This window comes from Dermacentor albipictus, chromosome 1 (genome assembly GCF_038994185.2).
Source record: "Dermacentor albipictus isolate Rhodes 1998 colony chromosome 1, USDA_Dalb.pri_finalv2, whole genome shotgun sequence".
NCBI classification, from domain to species: domain Eukaryota; kingdom Metazoa; phylum Arthropoda; class Arachnida; order Ixodida; family Ixodidae; genus Dermacentor; species Dermacentor albipictus.
In genome coordinates this window covers 285,677,923-285,697,500 of record NC_091821.1, presented here as the reverse complement: position 1 = coordinate 285,697,500, position 19,578 = coordinate 285,677,923, and the positions used below count along the sequence as shown (strand labels likewise).

At 44.7% G+C, this 19,578-nt stretch overlaps 1 protein-coding gene across 3 annotated transcripts in view; it reads left to right on the top strand.

The window, feature by feature from the left end:
* Window positions 1-5,593: 5,593 nt before the first annotated feature.
* Window positions 5,594-19,578, top strand: part of LOC139054432 (uncharacterized protein ZK1073.1) — a 337,898-nt gene continuing 323,913 nt past the window's right edge. For all 3 annotated transcript variants that reach the window (XM_070531383.1, XM_070531381.1, XM_070531380.1), the window contains exon 1: window positions 5,594-5,809. In XM_070531383.1, the coding sequence (XP_070387484.1) occupies window positions 5,606-5,809 (204 nt within the window). In that variant the 5' untranslated portion in view covers window positions 5,594-5,605. The remainder of the gene's footprint in view (window positions 5,810-19,578) is intronic.

The window sequence follows — 19,578 nt, the reverse complement described above, 5'->3', positions numbered from 1 at the left end:
CCACTAGTTCACAATTCGAGCGTGTTCACAGGATCGGCAAGTTCACCGAAGAAAAAAAAACAGACCGATTATCGTAAAACTGCTAAAATGAGTGATAGGTGTAACGTTAAGGGATAAGAAAACAGCAGATTGGGTGAGGGAACAAACACGAGTTATTGACATCTTAGTTGAAATCAAGAAAAAGAAATGGGCATGGGCAGGACATGTAATGAGGAGGGAAGATAACAGATGGTCATTAAGGGTTACGGACTGCATTCCAAGGGAAGGGATGCGTAGCAGGGGGCGGCAGAGAGTTAGGTGGGCGGATGAGATTAAGAAGTTTGCAGGGACAACATGGCCACAATTAGTACATGACCGGGGTAGTTGGAGAAGTATGGGAGAGGCCTTTGCCTTGCAGTGGGCGTAACCAGGCTGATGATGATGATGAATACTGCTTCGCCTTTCTGGCGAAACTGCAGCTTCTCTCTCTCTCTCTTGTGAGTCCGCGTATATTCGCTGCAGCGCATGAGTGCTGTTGATTCTGATTTCGAGGGAATCCGGATTTACCTCATTTTGGTTATTGAGTGAATTATACGGGGTGCCCCAACTATCACGTACCAAGACATAAAGAAAGACCACTTCGGTTACTCTAACAAAACCTGGTGCATATATGTTATTTCCAGTGCAATGAAGTAGCCGTCAGTAATTTTTTTGTTACTGAGATTTAATTCGTTAATTGCAATAAATTATCTAACTCGATAAGTACTGTCCTAATTATTTAGGTGTCAATGAGGCCTTTATGGGCTCCCGCAAATGACATCTTACTACGGTGTTTTCGGCAGCGTACTAATTGCGTACAATTTTTTCCGACTGGCAAAGAAACCTTAAGAAATAGGAAAAATACACGTCACTGCGCTCCCACACACACCCATTAAGAAGCGACCTGAAATACGCTGATTGAAAGCAACTGCATTGCCTGTGGCAAACCCGAAGACACAGCGCATCACCTTGATAATGGTATACGGAAGGAGAACAAACAGCAGGTTTCGCGGCTTCGCAGCTATTCCTTCCTCTCATTTCTACGTCACACTTATTATCCGTCTCTCAAGGCCGACTGATACTGTTGATACCGAAAACCCTTGATAACGCGGCCGAAGCCCGGCTCTAACCACGCACGAAACGCGAAAAGCAATGGAAGAGGCTCTTCTCGCACCGCATCGAAAAAGTGCGCGCGCAGCTTTATTTCATGCCAGAAATTGCTTGACGGTTTTATTTTTCATTAGAGTGTATACGTGCTGCAAAAACCTTGTTCGTGGCAAAAAATAAAAGCGAGATAAACAGAACGGGAAACGACTTACGTGTAGAAAAAAGGGAAAACCGATGCGTTGAAGAAAGTAAGTGTACCACTTCTAAATGAGCCGAATCGGTAATTGAGACGTCTGCACAAAAAAAGAAGAAAATAATATGCACGCAGAATCTTCTCTGCGATTTATTTGAATGATGCGTAAGCATTTCGTAATACTCACGTGGTGCTTCGTGGCGGTATGTAGGGGTCTTTCGTATAACCGCGAGAACGACAGCGAAAGAACCGTGAAACGGAGAAGCGTGGTAGCAACACCAAAATGTCAAGTAAAACTGCACGAGACGACGTAGAAGAGGCGACTAAAAGCAATGTAGAAGCGGATGCGGACGTGGGATGAAAGGACCAAGTAAATGTAGCAAATGAAGAAAACATGGGGGACATTTGTTAGGTAGAGTGAACCATGATGAAGCGTGATCAACCGTTCTCCGGCAGAGTCTACGTGTGGCGCGGCGGTGCGGCCCGTGTCCCGAAAGCGGTCTGCGAAAGCGGCCGAGTGCGGCATGTGCTGAGAGCTCCGTGAGCGCGGTGTTCTCGCCGCTTCGTTGGCGTTCAAGCGAGAGGGAGCACGCAGGTGAATTCGCTCGCTGCTGCGAGCGCTGTGTTGAAAGCGATCGTCTTACGGCACAGATGGAGGGATGGTTTTTCCGCTGGGTAATGATAGGAACGCTTGCGCATTTAAAACCATCAGATTTCAGTGTGCCCTTGTTATCTTTGAATTCGTCAGCACCATTGAACACCAGCTGCTTCCTAAAGGTCTCCTTTTGCAGCTACGCAGTACTATACTGAGCCCGCTTTATCACATCTTCTGTGACTTTCTTGATGACTGACGCTGGAATTCTACAGCAGACATCCGTGATTCTTGCCTTGAGCTCATCTGATGTCCGTCACGATCATGCAAACACGATCTTTCGCATAACCCTAAAGAAAGAAAGGGAGTGGAGCTAGATCAGGTGACCTAGCCGGCCAAATTACAGGCCCCTGCCTTCCAACCTATTGAGCGTGAGAAGTCGCATCCAGCCAGTTTCGTGCTCGGCTACTGCTGTGTGCTGGCGCCCCGTCTTGCTGATACCACAGAAGTTGAAGACGTGACAGCGGGACTTCGCCTGGAAACTCATCCACTACTCGTTCAAGGACTTCGTCCACGTAACGCTGTTCAGTCAATATGTGACCAAAGAAGATGGGACCGGTTATAGCACCGGCGTAAGTTCCGAACCACACATTGAACGACCACTGGTACTGGTGCCGAGTGTGGATTGGAGTAACTCCAATAGTGTGTATTGTGCTAACTTATGGGGCCATTTCTGCAAACATTGGCTTCATCTGTGCACGTGTCGTTCCTCAAAACGTCAGGTGACTCACTAGCTTTTGCGAGAACCGAATTCCAGAAATCTAGACGATTATGCAGGCCGCTATCTTCCAAGCATTGGTGCAGCGTAAGGTAGTACGGGTCATTTAGTACCTGGGCGGCCACGTCCCGCGCGCAAGCATCAGGGCTTGTGACCATAAATGCCGGAACATCCGTGCGTAGGCTACGACTCAAAGATGGAGTCCTCCGCCACTGTTTTCATCATTTCTGATGATAGTCGAGGCGTTTGGTCTACCGCCACACTTCCATGACTGATATACATGTGCGGCCTTCCTCTTGTTGCCTTTGCAGCTCCCAAGGCAAGGACCATGTTTTCCTTCTGCTCATTAGAGAAGGACATGGCGACTGGGACGACACATAACGCACATTTAAACATTTGCACTCACATTGTCAATTCGCTTCTGTGGTGACCGGTCTTGTGGCAAAAAAGTGAAGAAAAACCATCCGTGCACTTTATCTACGCTAAGACAACAACTATCGCAACTTGTTGCCAACACCAAACACGACGTGTTACTGCGGCAGATAAGGAACTACATCAGGATGTTTTTATTTATTTGCTTATTTCGTTCTGGCTAACCCAGCGGAACTTGTTCTAGGGCACTGCTTTATGGTGTGGGTGGGAACGCATTCATGTAGCCTTTTTCATATTTCGCAAGGTTTATTTATCGGTCGGAAAAAATTTGTTCGCAGCTAGTGCGTCGCTCAAAATACCGCAAGTAGAGCTCCCTTGGCTGTGTCTACAAATGCCTCATTAACGCTTTAATAATCAGGATAGTACGTCTCGAGTTAGATAAAGTACGATTACCTAACTACATCTCGGTAATGGAAAAATTACTGGAAGCTACTTCACTGTACCGGAAACAATATGCACTAGGTTTTCTTCGCGTAATGCAATTGCTCTTCTATTGTAAATCTGGGTGCACGATACTTAACTGGGACACCCTATACATATTTATCACCTCTGTGTGCAAGTGACAATGTTTCCATCCCTAATAAATGTTGTAAATTATTAGAAGTGTTCTTGTTTCATGAGTCATTTACATTGCTTACCGAAAAGAGAAGCAATACTGAGGCACATATCATTCGCGTGCATTTCACACGCCGCTGATGAAAGAGTCTGCCGATCGGGTCACGGAAATCTACATTTTTGTTTTTTATGGTCAAAAAAGCACGTAAGGCAATTTGAAGCGAAGCGAATTTGAAGCATTGATTACGAGAAAGCATTTGATTCAGTCGATACCTCAACAGTCATGGAGGCATTACGGAATCAGGGTGTAGATGAGCCATATGTAAAAATACTGAAAGATATCTATAGCGGCTCCACAGCCACCGTAGTCCTCCACAAAGAAAGCAACAAAATCCCAATAAAGAAAGGCGTCAGACAGGGAGTTACGATCTCTCCAATGCTATTCACAGCATGTTTACAGGAGGTATTCAGAGACCTGCAGTGGGAAGAATTGGGGATAAAAGTTGATGGAGAATACCTTAGAAACTTGCGCTTCGCTGATGATATTGCCTTGCTTAGTAACTCAGGAGACCAATTGCAATGCATGCTCACTGACCTGGAGAGGCAAAGCAGAAGGGCGGGTCTGAAAATTAATCTGCAGAAAACTATAGTAAGGTTTAACAGTCTCGGAAGAGAACAGCAGTTTACGATAGGTAGCGAGGCACTGGAAGTGGTAAGGGAATACATTTACTTAGGGCAGGTAGTGACCACGGATCCGGATCATGAGACTGAAATAACCAGAAGAATAAGAATGGACTGGGGTGCGTTTGGCAGGCATTCTCAAATCATGAACAGGAGGTTGCCAGTATCCCTCAAGAGGAAAGTGTATAACAGCTGCGTGTTACCAGTACTCACATATGGGGCAGAAACCTGGAGGCTTACGAAAAGGGTTCTGCGGAAATTGAGGACGACACAACGAGCTATGGAAAGAAGAATGATGGGTGTAACGTTATGGGATAAGAAAAGAGCAGATTGGGTGAGGGAACAAACGCGGGTAAATGACATCTTAGTTGAAATCAAGAAAAAGAAATGGGCATGGGCCGGACATGTAATGAGGAGGGAAGATAACCGATGGTCATTGAGGGTTACGGACTGGATTCCAATGGAAGGGAAGCGTAGCAGGGGGCGGCAGAAAGTTAGGTGGGCGGATGACATTAAGACGTTTGCAGGGACAACATGGCCACAATTAGTACATGACCGGGGTAGTTGGAGAAGTATGGGAGAGGCCTTTGCCGTGCAGTAGGCGTAACTAGGCTGATGATGATGATGATGATGATGATGATGAGCATCCAGCAACGTATTCTTTCTCTCGGCATAGGCTATCCATACCTTTAGAACTAAATTTTAATTGGCTACCTGTATATTTCTAACATCCTTTAAACATTGAATAAACTTTGTCCTGTGTGTATATTTAAAGATATTGTGTACGTGCTTTGTGTATGCAATGGAAAATTAAAACAATGCTGAAGTGAGAAAATAAGGATGAAGCAGCCGCCGCTAGTGCTTCTAATGAGCTTGTCCTCCTTTTCAGGATTTGCAGAAGTAAAGCGAAAGTACGAATTAAAAGCCGTGCACGTCCGCGCCAACAATGACGCAGTAAACTATTAGCAATAACAAAATTTCCAGTGAAAGGGTCGAGGCAAGTGAAAAGAAACATCAAATGACGTGGGTGATGAAACTGTGGTAATGACATTTTAGGTGTTTCTGTGTGTAGGGGGGGACTCTGCTCTTTCCGGACAACTCCGGAGCGGGTTCGAGCCCCGGTGATCAGCGCCTATGCAACACATAACACGGCAAGCGTAACGGGAGACTAGTGCACAACGTCGTTTGCGAGCGTTTCGACCTCTCGCCGGCCAGATAGGGCGGCGCGCGAGAGCGAGAAGGGGCCGGGATGCGCCGCGCGTCCGCCAGCCGGAGCCGCGGTCTGTGCCCGCCGAACGGGCGGCGGCAGAGCAGCTCTGGCGATCAGCGTGCCTGGAGCTCGTGGCGCACCCTCTCCCGCGACGCGGCACCCCGACGCGGAGTTCGGTCGAGCGGCCTGCAGCTACGAGAAAGTATGTCCGCCGCCAGCCCGGCCCCCGAAGAGGCGACGCAGGTGCGAACCCTTCTTTACTTGGAGAACAGACCAGGAGCCCCTGGCGCCTCCTTGTCTGTTTGCGCGCGGCCACTCGTTTGGTCCAAGCTCTTGTATGCTCTACGAACGTCGCTCTAAGCAGCACAAGCGTGCGGGCTCGCTATTGATACACGCTGCACTTGACTGCTCAGTATTGCGAGGACGCGGGGCAAGCTCTCGCTTACCACAGCATTGGACACGCTGCAGGCGGGAATGGCGAACGGACGCCCCGACGCCCTTCCCGCCGGCTCCATTCGGCGCGGCCATTTTTTTTCTTGGTTTCTCTGACTGGTCCCGTTCCAGCGCATCCAACGACGCCAAAATTTAAGGCGACACCGTTGCTTCGTCAGAATTAGCTTGCTCCGTACTTGCAGCACAGAGACAGTCAGACTGCAACGATGCGTTCTATTTTTTCGCATGTTTTTCTGTTTGTCTTGTCATTAATAGCATTGGTAAACACGAATCCATGATTCAACGTTATTCGGGCGACAATGAGTGCTCGCCTGTTGTGCAACAAGAACTGCGTTTTTCTTCCCTTGTTGAGCACCCCCGAGAGGGGGCTCATATCAGCCGGCTTTGAAATAAGAGAGCTCCTCTGAGAAAGCCTCTGCTCCCGCGTTGTTGTTGTTATGCACTTGCCTGCTCTCGCTTGTCTTTTTTTCCTCCTCTATAGATACTTTTCGCTCGCCTTCTGACAACAGATTGTCTGCGTTTCCTAGGAATTTGTTCGTGTAGAGATTGCCAAATGTATATTCTTTGAATATTCGTTTTAACCTTCAGCCTCATTTTTCATGAGGACTAACAATTCTTGCGCATGTCATACTTTCTAGGCCCTCTGTGCTTCTTTGTATTGTGGGAAAATATATCCAGTAGTAAAGAATGCACAAATATTAGCGCCAGGAAGCGGCATCAGCTATATTCTTTGTGGACTAAGCTTGTGTGAGAATTCTGAGTTACGAGATAATCGATAAAATATCGCGCATAGAACCCGTACAGAGCGCACAGTAACAATGCTCAAAATGACATCTCGCACAACTTTGTCCACTTTAGACGATGGTGCAATTTGCGCATTCGAGATTTTTGCCTTTTTTGCGCGAGAATTTGCGAGTATTGAACTTCATTTTTTGTATTTGCTATTTTTTTGCAGCCTAAGGAAACATTCATCTTCCAGATATTAGTATATGCCATTCATTTATTGCTGAAATTTAATTCCTTTGTATTCAGTGGTTGCCCAAGGTAATTATTTCTGCAGTTTACGTGTATACGAATGGGAAGTTGCAGTAGGTCCTCAACGAGAGCTTCCTTTTAAAGCTCAGTTGTGATAAATGAAATTGTGTTCTATGCTATGCGACACGGGCTCATACTGTAGTCCTTCCCTTTATACATTCCGGTGCGTTAAATAAACAACACTTGTTTAGCATGTTACCAAATCCAAGCAATGCTTCGACCGTAATACTCACTATGAGTAAAGAGTAATATTGTTAAAGGGTTAAATTAAAACAGTCATTGGCGCATAATGGAATAGTTCTGTCGAATGTGTTTCAATGGAAAGAAGTTTTCGGTTTTTGTCAATTGCGCTTGAGAGCTGCTGCCACATGGGGATGAAAGGTGGAACGAATACACGCGAGCCGTGCAGTTTATCGGGCTCGAACCTTTGGCCTTGCCCACCTAGTGCAGTGGGCTCAGTCGTTATTTCTCTTGTTATTCAAGTCAGTGTACGGCTTTGCTGTTTGTCTTCTTCCTTGGACTACATACTGAGATGCGCCAAGAAAAGGTCATGAAATATCAACTCGCCCGAACCGCCACTCCGGAGAAATCTTGTTTCGCAATACCGAAAAGTCAAATATTATCACGGCAGTTGTGCCCAATTTGGTGAAAGCTCCAACTACGGGAAGCCGCCACTTGGGGCCTAATTTACCTGGTACCTAGAAGGGGACACTTTTTAAAGGGTGCATTGTGTGCGCTTTCTATAATGGCGTTCGTCCTATTCTGTTTCTGATGTAAAAGTGACATTTCCACGCTACCTGTTTAGTATGTCTCAGTTCTAACTTGTACTAGAAGTTGACGAATCAGTGCCACTGGCTTTGCAACGTAACGCAAGAAGGCAACAGTAAAGACGCCACTTGATCGAATTCTAAGCAACGGTCCGTTCAAGGAACTGCTATAGCAGCGTAACCAAATAAGTGAATTTCATTTCAACAAATTTCAGCATGTGGTGTCTTGCGGTTGTGCTAAAATTGCAGCCCGCCCTATGCCTCGAGGCCGTTCTTGTGCACACATCGTATTTTCGCTCAGCGAAGCGTGTTATTTTGTGAAGACCATTGTTATCAGCCTTCTTGGTGGCTGTGAAATGGGGCACAAAGCAGGCGCCTCGGTGGCAGAGCGCGTGCAGCGGATTCACGTTCCTCATTGGTCCTGGCCTCGCCACCATACTCGGCTGCTGCTCGTGAGTGGCATTCACTGTCAGGAGTCACTGTCAGCCTGGAGCTTAAAACGTCAGGGGTTTGAGAAGGGAATTTGTAAGTTACAGTATATAAGTATATTCAAATTGTTCTCGAAAATTGCTGCGAATAATTTTATTGAAGTGAGTTTTGTCCCTTTCCTCCTGCTGCAATTGAAAGATAATTTTGAGATGGACACAATACTATCCTCGGCTATTGGTCCAGTGCTGGTGTGTGTAAAATGCTGGTGCTCAATAAAAAAAAAAGTGCTCAGGTTCCAAAACTACCAGGCGCTATCGTCTTGCTTCCTCTTTTTTGACTTAACGTGCGTCTTGTAATGATTACGCTGCTTGCGACACCTGGCCTTAATTTTATATTATGTGGTGTCGCTTGATCTAACCGCCTTTCCAAAATCATTTTCACATTAAGATTAGAAGTGACCATATACGCGGCATGTAATGCCGGTGGGACACAGACCATTTTCATGCCGGTCGAGCCTGACGGGTATAAAATATTTTTTTTTTATCGCGATTGCCCCCTATCCGCGAGCTAGCGCCTAGTGGATAATCGTGTAATAGTACGAGTTTGATCACGCTTGATCCCGACCAGACTCTATCAAGTTCTAAATTGCCTGTCTGCTTGTTCGTGAGAAGCGCCTTTTCTGCGTGTATCATTGTATCATTGTCGATACGGTCTTCGGTGACGTCGATGCACGTAGCTTGTAAACAAACCCATACGACTGTTACGAATTTGTAACGCGAATTATTCAAGCGTTATCTGTGGCACGAGGAGTGCACTTTCCCTCGCTATCTCGAGACATCTGTGAATTCAAAGGTGTTCAAATCTAGCAACTGATGACAATAGTGTAACGACGAAGGTGTGACGACGAATGCGTGACGACCCTGTGCATGACGATGGTATAACGACTGTATGACTTGACTGCCGCACGGCTGCGTCGTCGTCTTATAACACATTTATTTTTTATTTGTACATATACTGCAATCCTAGGAAGGGTTATCGCAGGAGTGTGCTAAAAACAAGCATTGCAAAATACGCATTCAAAAACCTAACGCAAATGCCAGCAGCCTGTCAATAGCAGCTACAAGGTGCTTCGGTGTGAAAGACTCCACATCACCAGGCAGCCTGTTCCAACATTCGATACCATGAGGGAGGAGGCTATGCTTAAATCTGTCGGGTTTAGCATAAATCGGAGCACGAGGTCGCGGGATTGAATCCTGGCCACGGCGGCCGCATTTCGATGAGGGCGAAATGCGAAAACACCCGTGTACTTAGAATTAGGTGCATGTTAAAGAACCCCAGGTGGTCGAAATTTCCGGAGTCCACTACTGCGTGCCTCATAATCAGAAAGTGGTTTTGGCACGTAAAACCCCATAATTTAATTTTTTAGCATAAATCGGTACAATATTGAGATAGTGACAAGTTCTAGTGGAAGAAAGATAGGAAAGCTTGACATATTGTAATGGCGAGGAGCGCTGAGTATTGTAAAAAAAATGTAAGACATCCAACCTGCACAGACAGGTGCATGAAGGGTAGTGCGATTCAAGGAAGATAGGTTTCAAGTCACGATCGCCTCGCTGGCAAATAAAAGGAGTGGCTTTCTTTTGAGCCCATTCTCACTTCAAGATTTTAAATAGGGATTCCACATTACCGAGCCACATTCTAGGATAGCGCGCACTAGGGTCTTATAACTGGCGGCCTTAGGAGCTGAACGAAGCATGCCTTGTAAATCATCGAAACGAAAAAGTGCTTTAGTACAGGTGAAATGAATATTTATAGACCATGACTAATCGTGCGTAAATAGAACATCCAGGTACATCATATACTCTTTGCTGCGAAGAACCATTATATGAGTAAGTGAGAGATGAATGTGAAATACATGTTGAAAAAGACAGAACTGTTTTATTGAAATTATTGCCCATTTGCGAAGCATCGCACGAAGAATAAGAACGTTCACCGGAGGTACTAAAAGAAAGGTGATCCTCACTGCAGGTAATGGCCTGATTAATGACACAGTCGGCAACGTATAGTAGTAGTTTTGCTGAAGCATGGTTGGGTAAATTATTCATATACAGCAAGAAAAGAAGTGAGCCCAATGCCGAACCTTGCGAAACTCCAGACGTAGCATCGGCGATAGGTGATTTACCAGGACTGAAACAGACATATTTTGAACCATGAGTAGAAAGTAGTATATCCAATTCAATATTGTCGGGTTATTTAATATGCGATCCACTGCATTCAATGATTTTGAGTGAAAAGCCGTTTTAAAAGCTTTTCAAAAGTGTAGTAATATGCATGGCTACAATTTGAAAACTTAAATGAGACATTCGCAGGCATCATGACTTGAGTGGTAGTATTCACTACTATACGAAAACCATGTTAACAGGCAGTTGAAATGTTGTTAGGTACAAAGGACTCAATAATATGTTTATAGATTGCGTGCTCTAGACGCCTGCTACATTTAGAGGCTAAAGAAATTTGTCAGTAGTTGGAAAGATCGTGTTTACTCCAACACTTATTCAATGAAATCACTTTCGCTACTTCACAGGTTCAAGAAGCAGATAAAATTAGTAAAGTATTTCTGAAATATCATTGGGTGGAACCTGCTAGACCAAAACGCATTCCAAACAAAAATGGAATTGGCAAGTTCATCAGAACCACAGCACTTTTTAGAATCTAAGCTAAGAACCAAATTTAAGACGCCTTGCGGTGATATAGTAATTTCAATAATGCAACACTTCAACGTACTGTAAAGAAGGAGGAATGTCGAAGTTCTCTGCCGAAAATGCTGAATGAAAGTGATTGTTAAAAGTCGTAGCAATTATGCTCGAATCGTTAGTGTATGTATAATCTATGGAACCGTATTAGATTACGTTTTGGCAGGTGGAATCAGGCCGCAAGATTTCTCAGGATCTGATGCTATTATATTTGACAAATTAATGGCGTAGGAAAACTTCTTTGTCGCATTAGTTTTCAGTTGAATTTGTGGTCTGGAACTGAGCAGTTGCGTCAGAATTACCGGTGCGCCTACGACGCCGTAATCTCGCAAGGAGATGGGAAAGATAATCTCTGGTTATTTTTGAAAGATCAACATTCCTCTTTATTGTTTTCAATGGAACAAAGCGGTTGGTTCATGATTCGGCAGTACTTAAAAAAAAACTGGACGAGAGTCTTTACACCTACTGACACACTGAGATGTTCAAACGCTTGAACAGAATTGGCAAGAAAATTTGTGACAGATAGTCTTCCTAGAGAAATCATAAAAAGTACACTAAGAAAATTAATTTTAAAAATGGAAATATTGACAGAAACGGTGACAGCCTTTTGGTAGAATATTCCATCAATGGCATAAGATGACAACAATTGTCAACGAGACGTCTGCTAAGAAATACCAAGTCGAGAATTGTTGAGGTCACACCAACTTGCGCCATGTTGCACGAGAGGGAACTATTAAAAAGCACAAACCAGACACCGGGGAGGAAAGCCATGGCGAATTGAAATTGAAGAAACTCAACATTTTTCAAGCAGAAAAATCTTTAAAAAAATACAAAAGTTCAACAGTGCTCTATGGGGGCAGTACATTACACAAATAATTATATTCTATTCAGGAAAGGTAGCTTGGGACCATACAGACATTACATCATTAGGGCCGTGGAGCAAAGAGCAGTTAATTATAACAACACCGCGAGCTCTTCCATGTTTCCTGTCGCAACGGACATTGAAAAAGCCAGGTGGCGCAATATCAGCATCCTATATCGACACGTGTACTTGTTGATCTTTTTCGAGAGAGCGCTTTTCACCGTCTAACAAATGTTCTCGCTCAGCACGAGATGCGCCCGCATGTATCGGAAGTTTCTGGAGTGATATCGATGGTTCTGTGGTCACTGAAGCTTGTGTAGTCGAATTGCATGTGCGACGCGAATTGTGTAGAACTTTCGGGAAGACCACGGGAACCACCTATTACTCTGGAAACTTTGATGACTCGTGTATAAAAACCGACGCGCTCGACCGACAGATCAGACTTTTGACGATCGCCAACTGTGTTCGCCGATATCGTTGCACTTTAAGAGTAGCTTGCTTTTGTGGGCAGAGGTTCGCCCAATAAAAGTTAGTTTTGTCATTCAGAGTATTGCTACTGTGTTCTTTGCCGTCACTACCACATGACATTTGGTGGAAGTGTGGGGTAGTGACGAAATGACGAACTCCACCACCGACGATGACGCTTCAAGATCCATTTCAACGACGCAGTGACGACATGCCGCCATCCCGACGAAGCCTGGACACCAAGAATACGCCAACGAAAAACGACCGGACGACGCCACGTACCAGCCACAGGTCAACGCGACGCAGCCGTGGCCCGATGCCAAGGTCTAACCGCAACGGGAGACAAATAACCACCTACCTCGACGTGCTTCTCGACGGCCCCGAAGTTACCGCGCTTGTAGACACTGGAGCCGACTGCTCGGTCATCAATGGCTTATTCGCCTCCAAGCTGAAGAAAGACTGCATGGGATGGCCCTCAAACTGGACAGCTGGAGGACACCTAATAACGCCGACTGGAATCTGCACGTCAAGAATAACCGTTCATGACCGGACCTATCCTGCCACCTTCGCTAAGCGCCCCCGCCCTGACCCAGTGAGCAGCATTGGCTGCTCCATGCAGTTATCACCACTCCAAGTTCATAGCCGCGTTCCGCATTCGAGAACGTTTTAGTGTGTCCACCATCTCCCGAGGACTATTGCTGAACAACCTCCGACGTATAATTAGCGCTACTGGGCCAACCTTAATTGTCACATTCAACAAGCCACAAGGACCATTGCTATAAATGTCTACGACGAAGCCCGCTTTGGGTCCCTGACCACAACGGGGGATCGTGCAAATATACCGCACCCTTGGCCAAATGTTGGCTTATATAGCACGATGACACGGACTCGAGGACGTACACTCGGCAAACCCTTGACTACTACGCAACTTTTGAGGGGCAAGAAACCCGCGCCAGGGGTAAAAAGAGTGCCTGTCTATAGTTGCTTTCGGCAGCCCCAAACTGCCGAGACTGTGGTCGAATATTACGCCGGGTGCATGACTCCGCATACCGGCGACAATAACGTGGAAACACTGCCTAGGGGCCGACATTTGTGCCACCTCTGCCCGCTGCTCAGCGTCCTTTCGAATGTTCACTGGTGCAACATCCAGGAACCCTACTCTCCGAATTCCAAGGACTAGCAGTGCTCGGTCACCGCTCGTGTCTGTAACAAACAGCTCTTCCAGCACCCTCGAAAGCGCCACAATTGGGACAAAGCAAAGACCACGCTCGCCCCAGCCAAGTCACCAGGGCAATCGATAAGCACAGCACTTCTTGAGCTGAAATAACACAGAGTTGCTTTTTGCCTTGCAGAAGTTTCATTCACTTGCTTTCTTGGCGTATGTTCAAGTGGCTATAAAGCAAAGCGCATAGTCGAAACTAGGCTGTAGAGAACCACGTGAACATAATAAATAGCGTCTGAATTATGTCTTTTACAAACTCTCCCACGCAGCATTTTATAAAGCAAGAAGGCACGCATCACTCAATGACTTAAAGAGGAAGCTCTTTCGACCACCAAAAATGCATTTAGCGTGTTTTGACCGGCACGGGGGTCCTTCATTCTCCAATAAGAGGATGCTTTAGAATACATTTTTTTTAACTTAAGCATTGCGTCCCGCTACGCTGTCAAAAATTATTGTGCAGTTGCAGAGCGGGTGTTTTGAACTCGGGCATTGCGGGCGAAAAAATTTTTTGTAGTGGAAGGACTGCGCAGGATGAAAGTAACTTGCAAAAAAAAAATTTGCCTGTGGCTTAGCTCAGCAACCGTGGATATGCAAAACGAAAGCTTGGTTTAGCCTGGTTAGTCTTGGTTTCACTTGGTTAACCTTTGATTTAGCTCTTATTATGCGTAGGTATACAATCATCCCTAAAGCGAGGCATGACGGCTGTGTCTAGGTCGGTGGCTGGACATGACATTGATTATTCTTCGCTAGACAGACATCGTTCGACTGTGCGACTCCTCTTGTGCCAACGGGAAAGCGCAAGTGCTAGACTTGCAATGAGATACCTCGAAGACACCGCGAACTAGCGCAGCGTTGAAGCACAAACGGACAGGGTGCGAACGCGGTCGCTAAATTGATCTCGACGGTGCGGTGCGTGTTGCATTCCGGACCTTCTCCAGTGACGCAGCTCGCTGGGCGGTATCCGCGGGGTGGTCAGACGCCGCTTGGCGACGACGGCTGAAGCCTCCTGCTTCCGCGTAACGCACAGAGGAGACCACCCGGCCTCGCTCTCATCCATGGCTAAGCTCGCACTGGATGGTTGAATGGATGTTATGAGCGTCTCCTTTGGAAAGGGGTGGTTGGTTGCGTCACCAAGCTCTTGCTATTATACTGCCTAATGTCCTACCTAAGTTAAACAATAAAAAAAACACTATGAACTCCCACACCCAAATTTTCTGATCCCCTATTGCTAACTGTGCTTTTGTACGTCTCCGTTCCTTGTTGTTTCCGTACTTTTCGTCCACCAATCCTCCAATCGCCTCTTACTAATGCCTATTGCGGACATGTTTACTTTTCCACTGCTCCCGCTGAACCCAAGGGCTTCAAGGAGGCTAGTGGTGCCTAAATCGGCCACTGGGTAGACGTCTTCACATTCTAATAAAATAGGCTCCATAGTTTCCCTAGCTTTACAGCAGCAAGCACATGCTTTTTGTTCCTTCTTATATCTCGCTTTATAGGTGCGTGTTCTAAGGCATTCCGATCTTTTTTCGAAAAGTAATGAGCTTCCTCTTGAGTTATCATAAATTGTTCCTTTCCTGATTTCATTTGTTTCCTCTTAAGTTGTTACTCATGGCAGGTTTCCTCTCCATTGCCGCCACCCATGAGATTATTTCAGCCTCTCTGACTTTCCGCTTGACCGTCTTTGTTGCTGTGTTGCCCACCCTACAGGCCACATACTTGCTGGTAAGCTTCCTAGTTCTTTTCCCCCACTGTGAATCAATGTTTTTTCTGTACAGATACCTCAACACACTCCCAACCCATTTACTTTCTTCCATATTCCTCAGGCGTTCTTCATACTCAATTTTACAGCGAGCTTCCCTCACTTCAAAACTAGCCCAACCCGTATCACACTGCACAGCTTCATTTGTAGTCTTCCCGTGAGCGCCCAATGCGAGGCGACCCACTCACCTTTGTTTCCCATCGAGTCCTGATTGTACACCTGATTTAAAGCAAACGACCGCATTTCCAAAAGTAAGTCCTGGAACCATTACACCTTTCCACATACCTCGGAGCACCTCGTACCTATATTATCTCCATAGCGCTCTGTGCTTCATTGTGGCTGCATTACTCTTCCCCTTCACTGTTATTGTTTTTCTCCTGTTTTTCCATATATGTATTGGCCTCGTTTATCCATATACCAAGGTATTTATATTCTGTCACCGAGGTATTTCCTGGCCCTGTATCTCCACTGCCTGTTCGCTGCCTTCATTGAATACCACACCTGATTCTCTAACACTAAGAGGAGCGCGGCGCTCCTCTTAGCCACGCGTTGACGATTTGTCTGCGGTGCCTTCTCTGCGCCGAATCGACGAAGCCGGACGTAGCGCCCTTGTCCGTCGCGCTGTCGAGGAGCGTCGCGTCCTTTCCTGTCCGCGCTTGCAGGCTGAGCCTCGCGCAAAGCCGTCTGCACAACATATCGTCTGTATTAGTTGAAATTTGCATGGTATATGATAAGCACACGTGCATTATACCCTGCGCCAAAAGTGCTTGCTGCTGCGCCAAATCGGTGTTTTGCCTGTGCCCTGGCCTGCTCCGAAAGGTGAAATGGCTGTAACACAGAAAATCAGACAAGGTAACAAAATAAAAGGCGACAGCAGGTTGTCATAAGGTACCTGGAATGGCAATGGCGTGATATATAGGTCATAGCGCTATGCACGTGTACGCGCACGAGAAAAATAAAATAAAAAGCAAGAAAAATCAAATGGAAAGAAAGTGTTCACGGAATGCGTAAGGGTTAGTAATACTGGCGGCTGAGGCGCGCAGCTGATAAGGGCAATGGGAATATATTGGAGTGGATTGAAATTTATTCGCAACCAAGAAATGTCGCGAGGAGGACAGGTAAAATTCTCTAAAAACAGCTTGAGGAGTCCTGACCTCCGAGTATACGAGCAACACTGTGACGTGCGGCGATACACATTTATACAGAAATCGGCTCACCTTCGATCAAAAAGCAAGCTAAAAATCAGGGCAGGCAAAAAAAGAAGAAAAAGTATATTATTATACAAACATAGCACGCAATCCCATTGATGAAATTGTGGATATCTCATTATTTGTTTCCATAAAAATGTGATTTAGAATCGTCGGCGATGAATATTTTAACATTTGATTCTCGTTGTTTGTTCGGCATTTGGTGAGGTACCAGGGTTCCTAATAACGTATGTTATAAGTGGGGGTGTTTTTCTGCAGTTGGGTTCTTCGCTAATGTATCATAATTTTTTATACCCCTAGTTTATATAAAGGCGGCATAGTTTGTAATTGTAGAAAAATGTAATAGGAACATTATTGTGTTTTTTGAATAGGTCTGGAGTATGAGAACGATGTGGAACTTTGCAGACCAGGCCTAAGATGTTTTTCTGCAATATTGACGGCTTGCTAATGTTTGCAGCTGTTGTTGTAGACCATACTAAAAAGGCACAGTTTGAAAGAATTATTTAAAAGTGCAATAACTGAGGCAGGGAAATAACAGTGATGGCGAATGATGTCAGTAGTCCTTTATAACTAGTTAACCATGTACTTCACCTGTTCATCCCATGCCATATTTTCTGAAAAGTCTACACCTAGTGATTTAAAGGTCTTTACTATTTCGATATTGGTGTTGTTTAACACAATGTGCGGCAGTTGAATTTGTCTGTGGCCGTGATGAAATAGGATAGCTTTTGTTTTGTGATTGTTCAGTGCTAAGCAATTACTTTGAGCCTATGTATTTATTTTACACAACGCACTATTGGCTTGATTAGCTAACTTTTGGGATGAATTGTTTGAAAAGAATAGTGTCATCCGCATAGATTATGTAGTGGGCAGTTTTATCAAGGTGTACTGTTTCATTTACATACAGGATAAACATAGACGGACCCAGAATACTACCCTGTGGGAGGCCTGTTTTTAAAGATTTGACTGAAGAATTTTGTACTCCTATTACTAGGAACAGATCTATGTTGTAAATATGATGTGGTTAATTATTGTGCTGTGCCCCTAATGCCACTATCTTCAAGTTCTTTACTGAGCAACCTGTGATTTATAAGCTCAAATATTTTTGAAAAGCCCCAAAATAGTCCAAGCACCATATTTTTCCGTTCGAAATTCTCCAGAATAAATTCTTTTTGAGCCAAAAGTGCCAGCTTTGTTGACTTGTTCTTTCGAAACCCATATTGGGCTGAACACATAAGGTTATGACTGTCAGTAAATGAGCATAAGCGCTTTAGAATTCTTTTCTCCAGACCTCTGGAAAAAAACGGGTAGAACCGATATAGGACGATAATTTGACATATCGCTCCTATATCCTTTCTTAAATATAACTGTGACCTTTCCTATTTGCATGGTACGTGGGAAAATTGCAGTCGACAAGCATATATTAAAAATGTGGGTAGAAGAAGGAGCTATTACGTTAATTACATATTCTATAGGCTCTATCTGAATGGCCCCGGCATCAGTTGCTTTACTGTTAATAATCGCCAAAAATGTAGTTACAACTTCGCTTTCCGAAACTGGTTCTAAAACTATTGTATGTTCATTTGGGTTATTCATAATAGTTAAATCAGGAGTGTTTTCGCTAACGTCGCCAAGTGACAGGGAAAAAAACTATTAAAGGCATTGGCTAGTTCAGCACCTTTTAACACTATTCCAACTTTTGTTATTTTACTTACTGTTTCGGTTGCAGTTGTGCTTTCCAGACATTCCCTGTACGCCCTTCTGTCGAGTTAAACAGGTTAATATAATATTCTTTCTTCAGCACGAAGGTGTTTGGTGACAAAATTTGTGTATGTCTCGGATGCTTTCAGAGCTTCCCGAGAATTATCACGTATGAATGTTTTATATAATTCATCTCGTTTCTTCATAAGGTTTAGTCTTTCTTTAGTTCTTTAGTTACCCAGGGTTGGCGACTTTTTTTACCTGTTCTACACTTCTTCACGGGAAAAGATGCAAGGTATAATTCAGAAAACTTGCATAAAAATGTGTCATACGCTACATTCGGGTCACTTGCTGCGAGCACATCGTTCGAACTGACTTCGTTAGACGGTCTCTAAATGCGCAGAGCGTTGCAGGATTCATAAGCCGGTAACAGAACATGGAACGTGGTTGCGTTACTATAATAATTGGCTGATTTACTGACATAACTATAGGCAAGTGGTCGCTAGCACTATAAATTGAAGTACAAGCTCTAACTAGGGATGCGTCAAAGTTGGCTAAAAACAGGTGTAAAAGTGTCGTTGATTGTATGGTGATTCGTGTTGCTGTTGTTATAATATTTTGACAGGAATGTGTTTAACAGTGATTCTGGTTCTAATATTGCATTGCTATCAATGAGCATATTTATGTTCATGTCACCACCAATTATTAATTGATTAAATCTAAAAATGAAAAGAAAGCAAGTGGATGTTGGTTGAATGAGGACGGCACCATACACAGAACACTGTTGTACCACATCTGATCACAAAGATTTCATAAAGGGGGGTAGCAAAACAAAATTCAGACAGTATTTTGGAATCCATTGAATTTGAAACAAACATTGGTACACCGCCACTGCTTTTGTTACCTCGTGCAATGGGATATGCGTTTTAAATGTATACACATCCCCTTCCGAAGAAAACCAAGTTTCAGAAAACATTAAAACATCAAAGCGTGCTTGCGCTTCAGTAATGAGATAATCGAGTTGATCTCGCTTGTTTCTTCCAGCTCTAAGATTACAATGAATACAATTCAGGCATCGCCGATCATCAGCGTTGAGAAAGTTCTTAAGGTTTGACAAGTCTACTTTATATGTAAAAAAAGGAAACGTTTGAAAAGAAAGCGCACTGAAAAGAAAATGGAAGGAATGCCAGGTCAAGGGGCATCACAGACTGTCAAGGTCTGCGGCACAGCGAATGTGAATGGTGCTATCACCTTCTTTTCTCCTGATAAGTATATTGCCTTTGCGGTGCCACGAAAACTTATCATTGTCATTTGCCCAATCCCTTGTGCGGCGCAACAGCTATCTGTTCTGGTTAGTC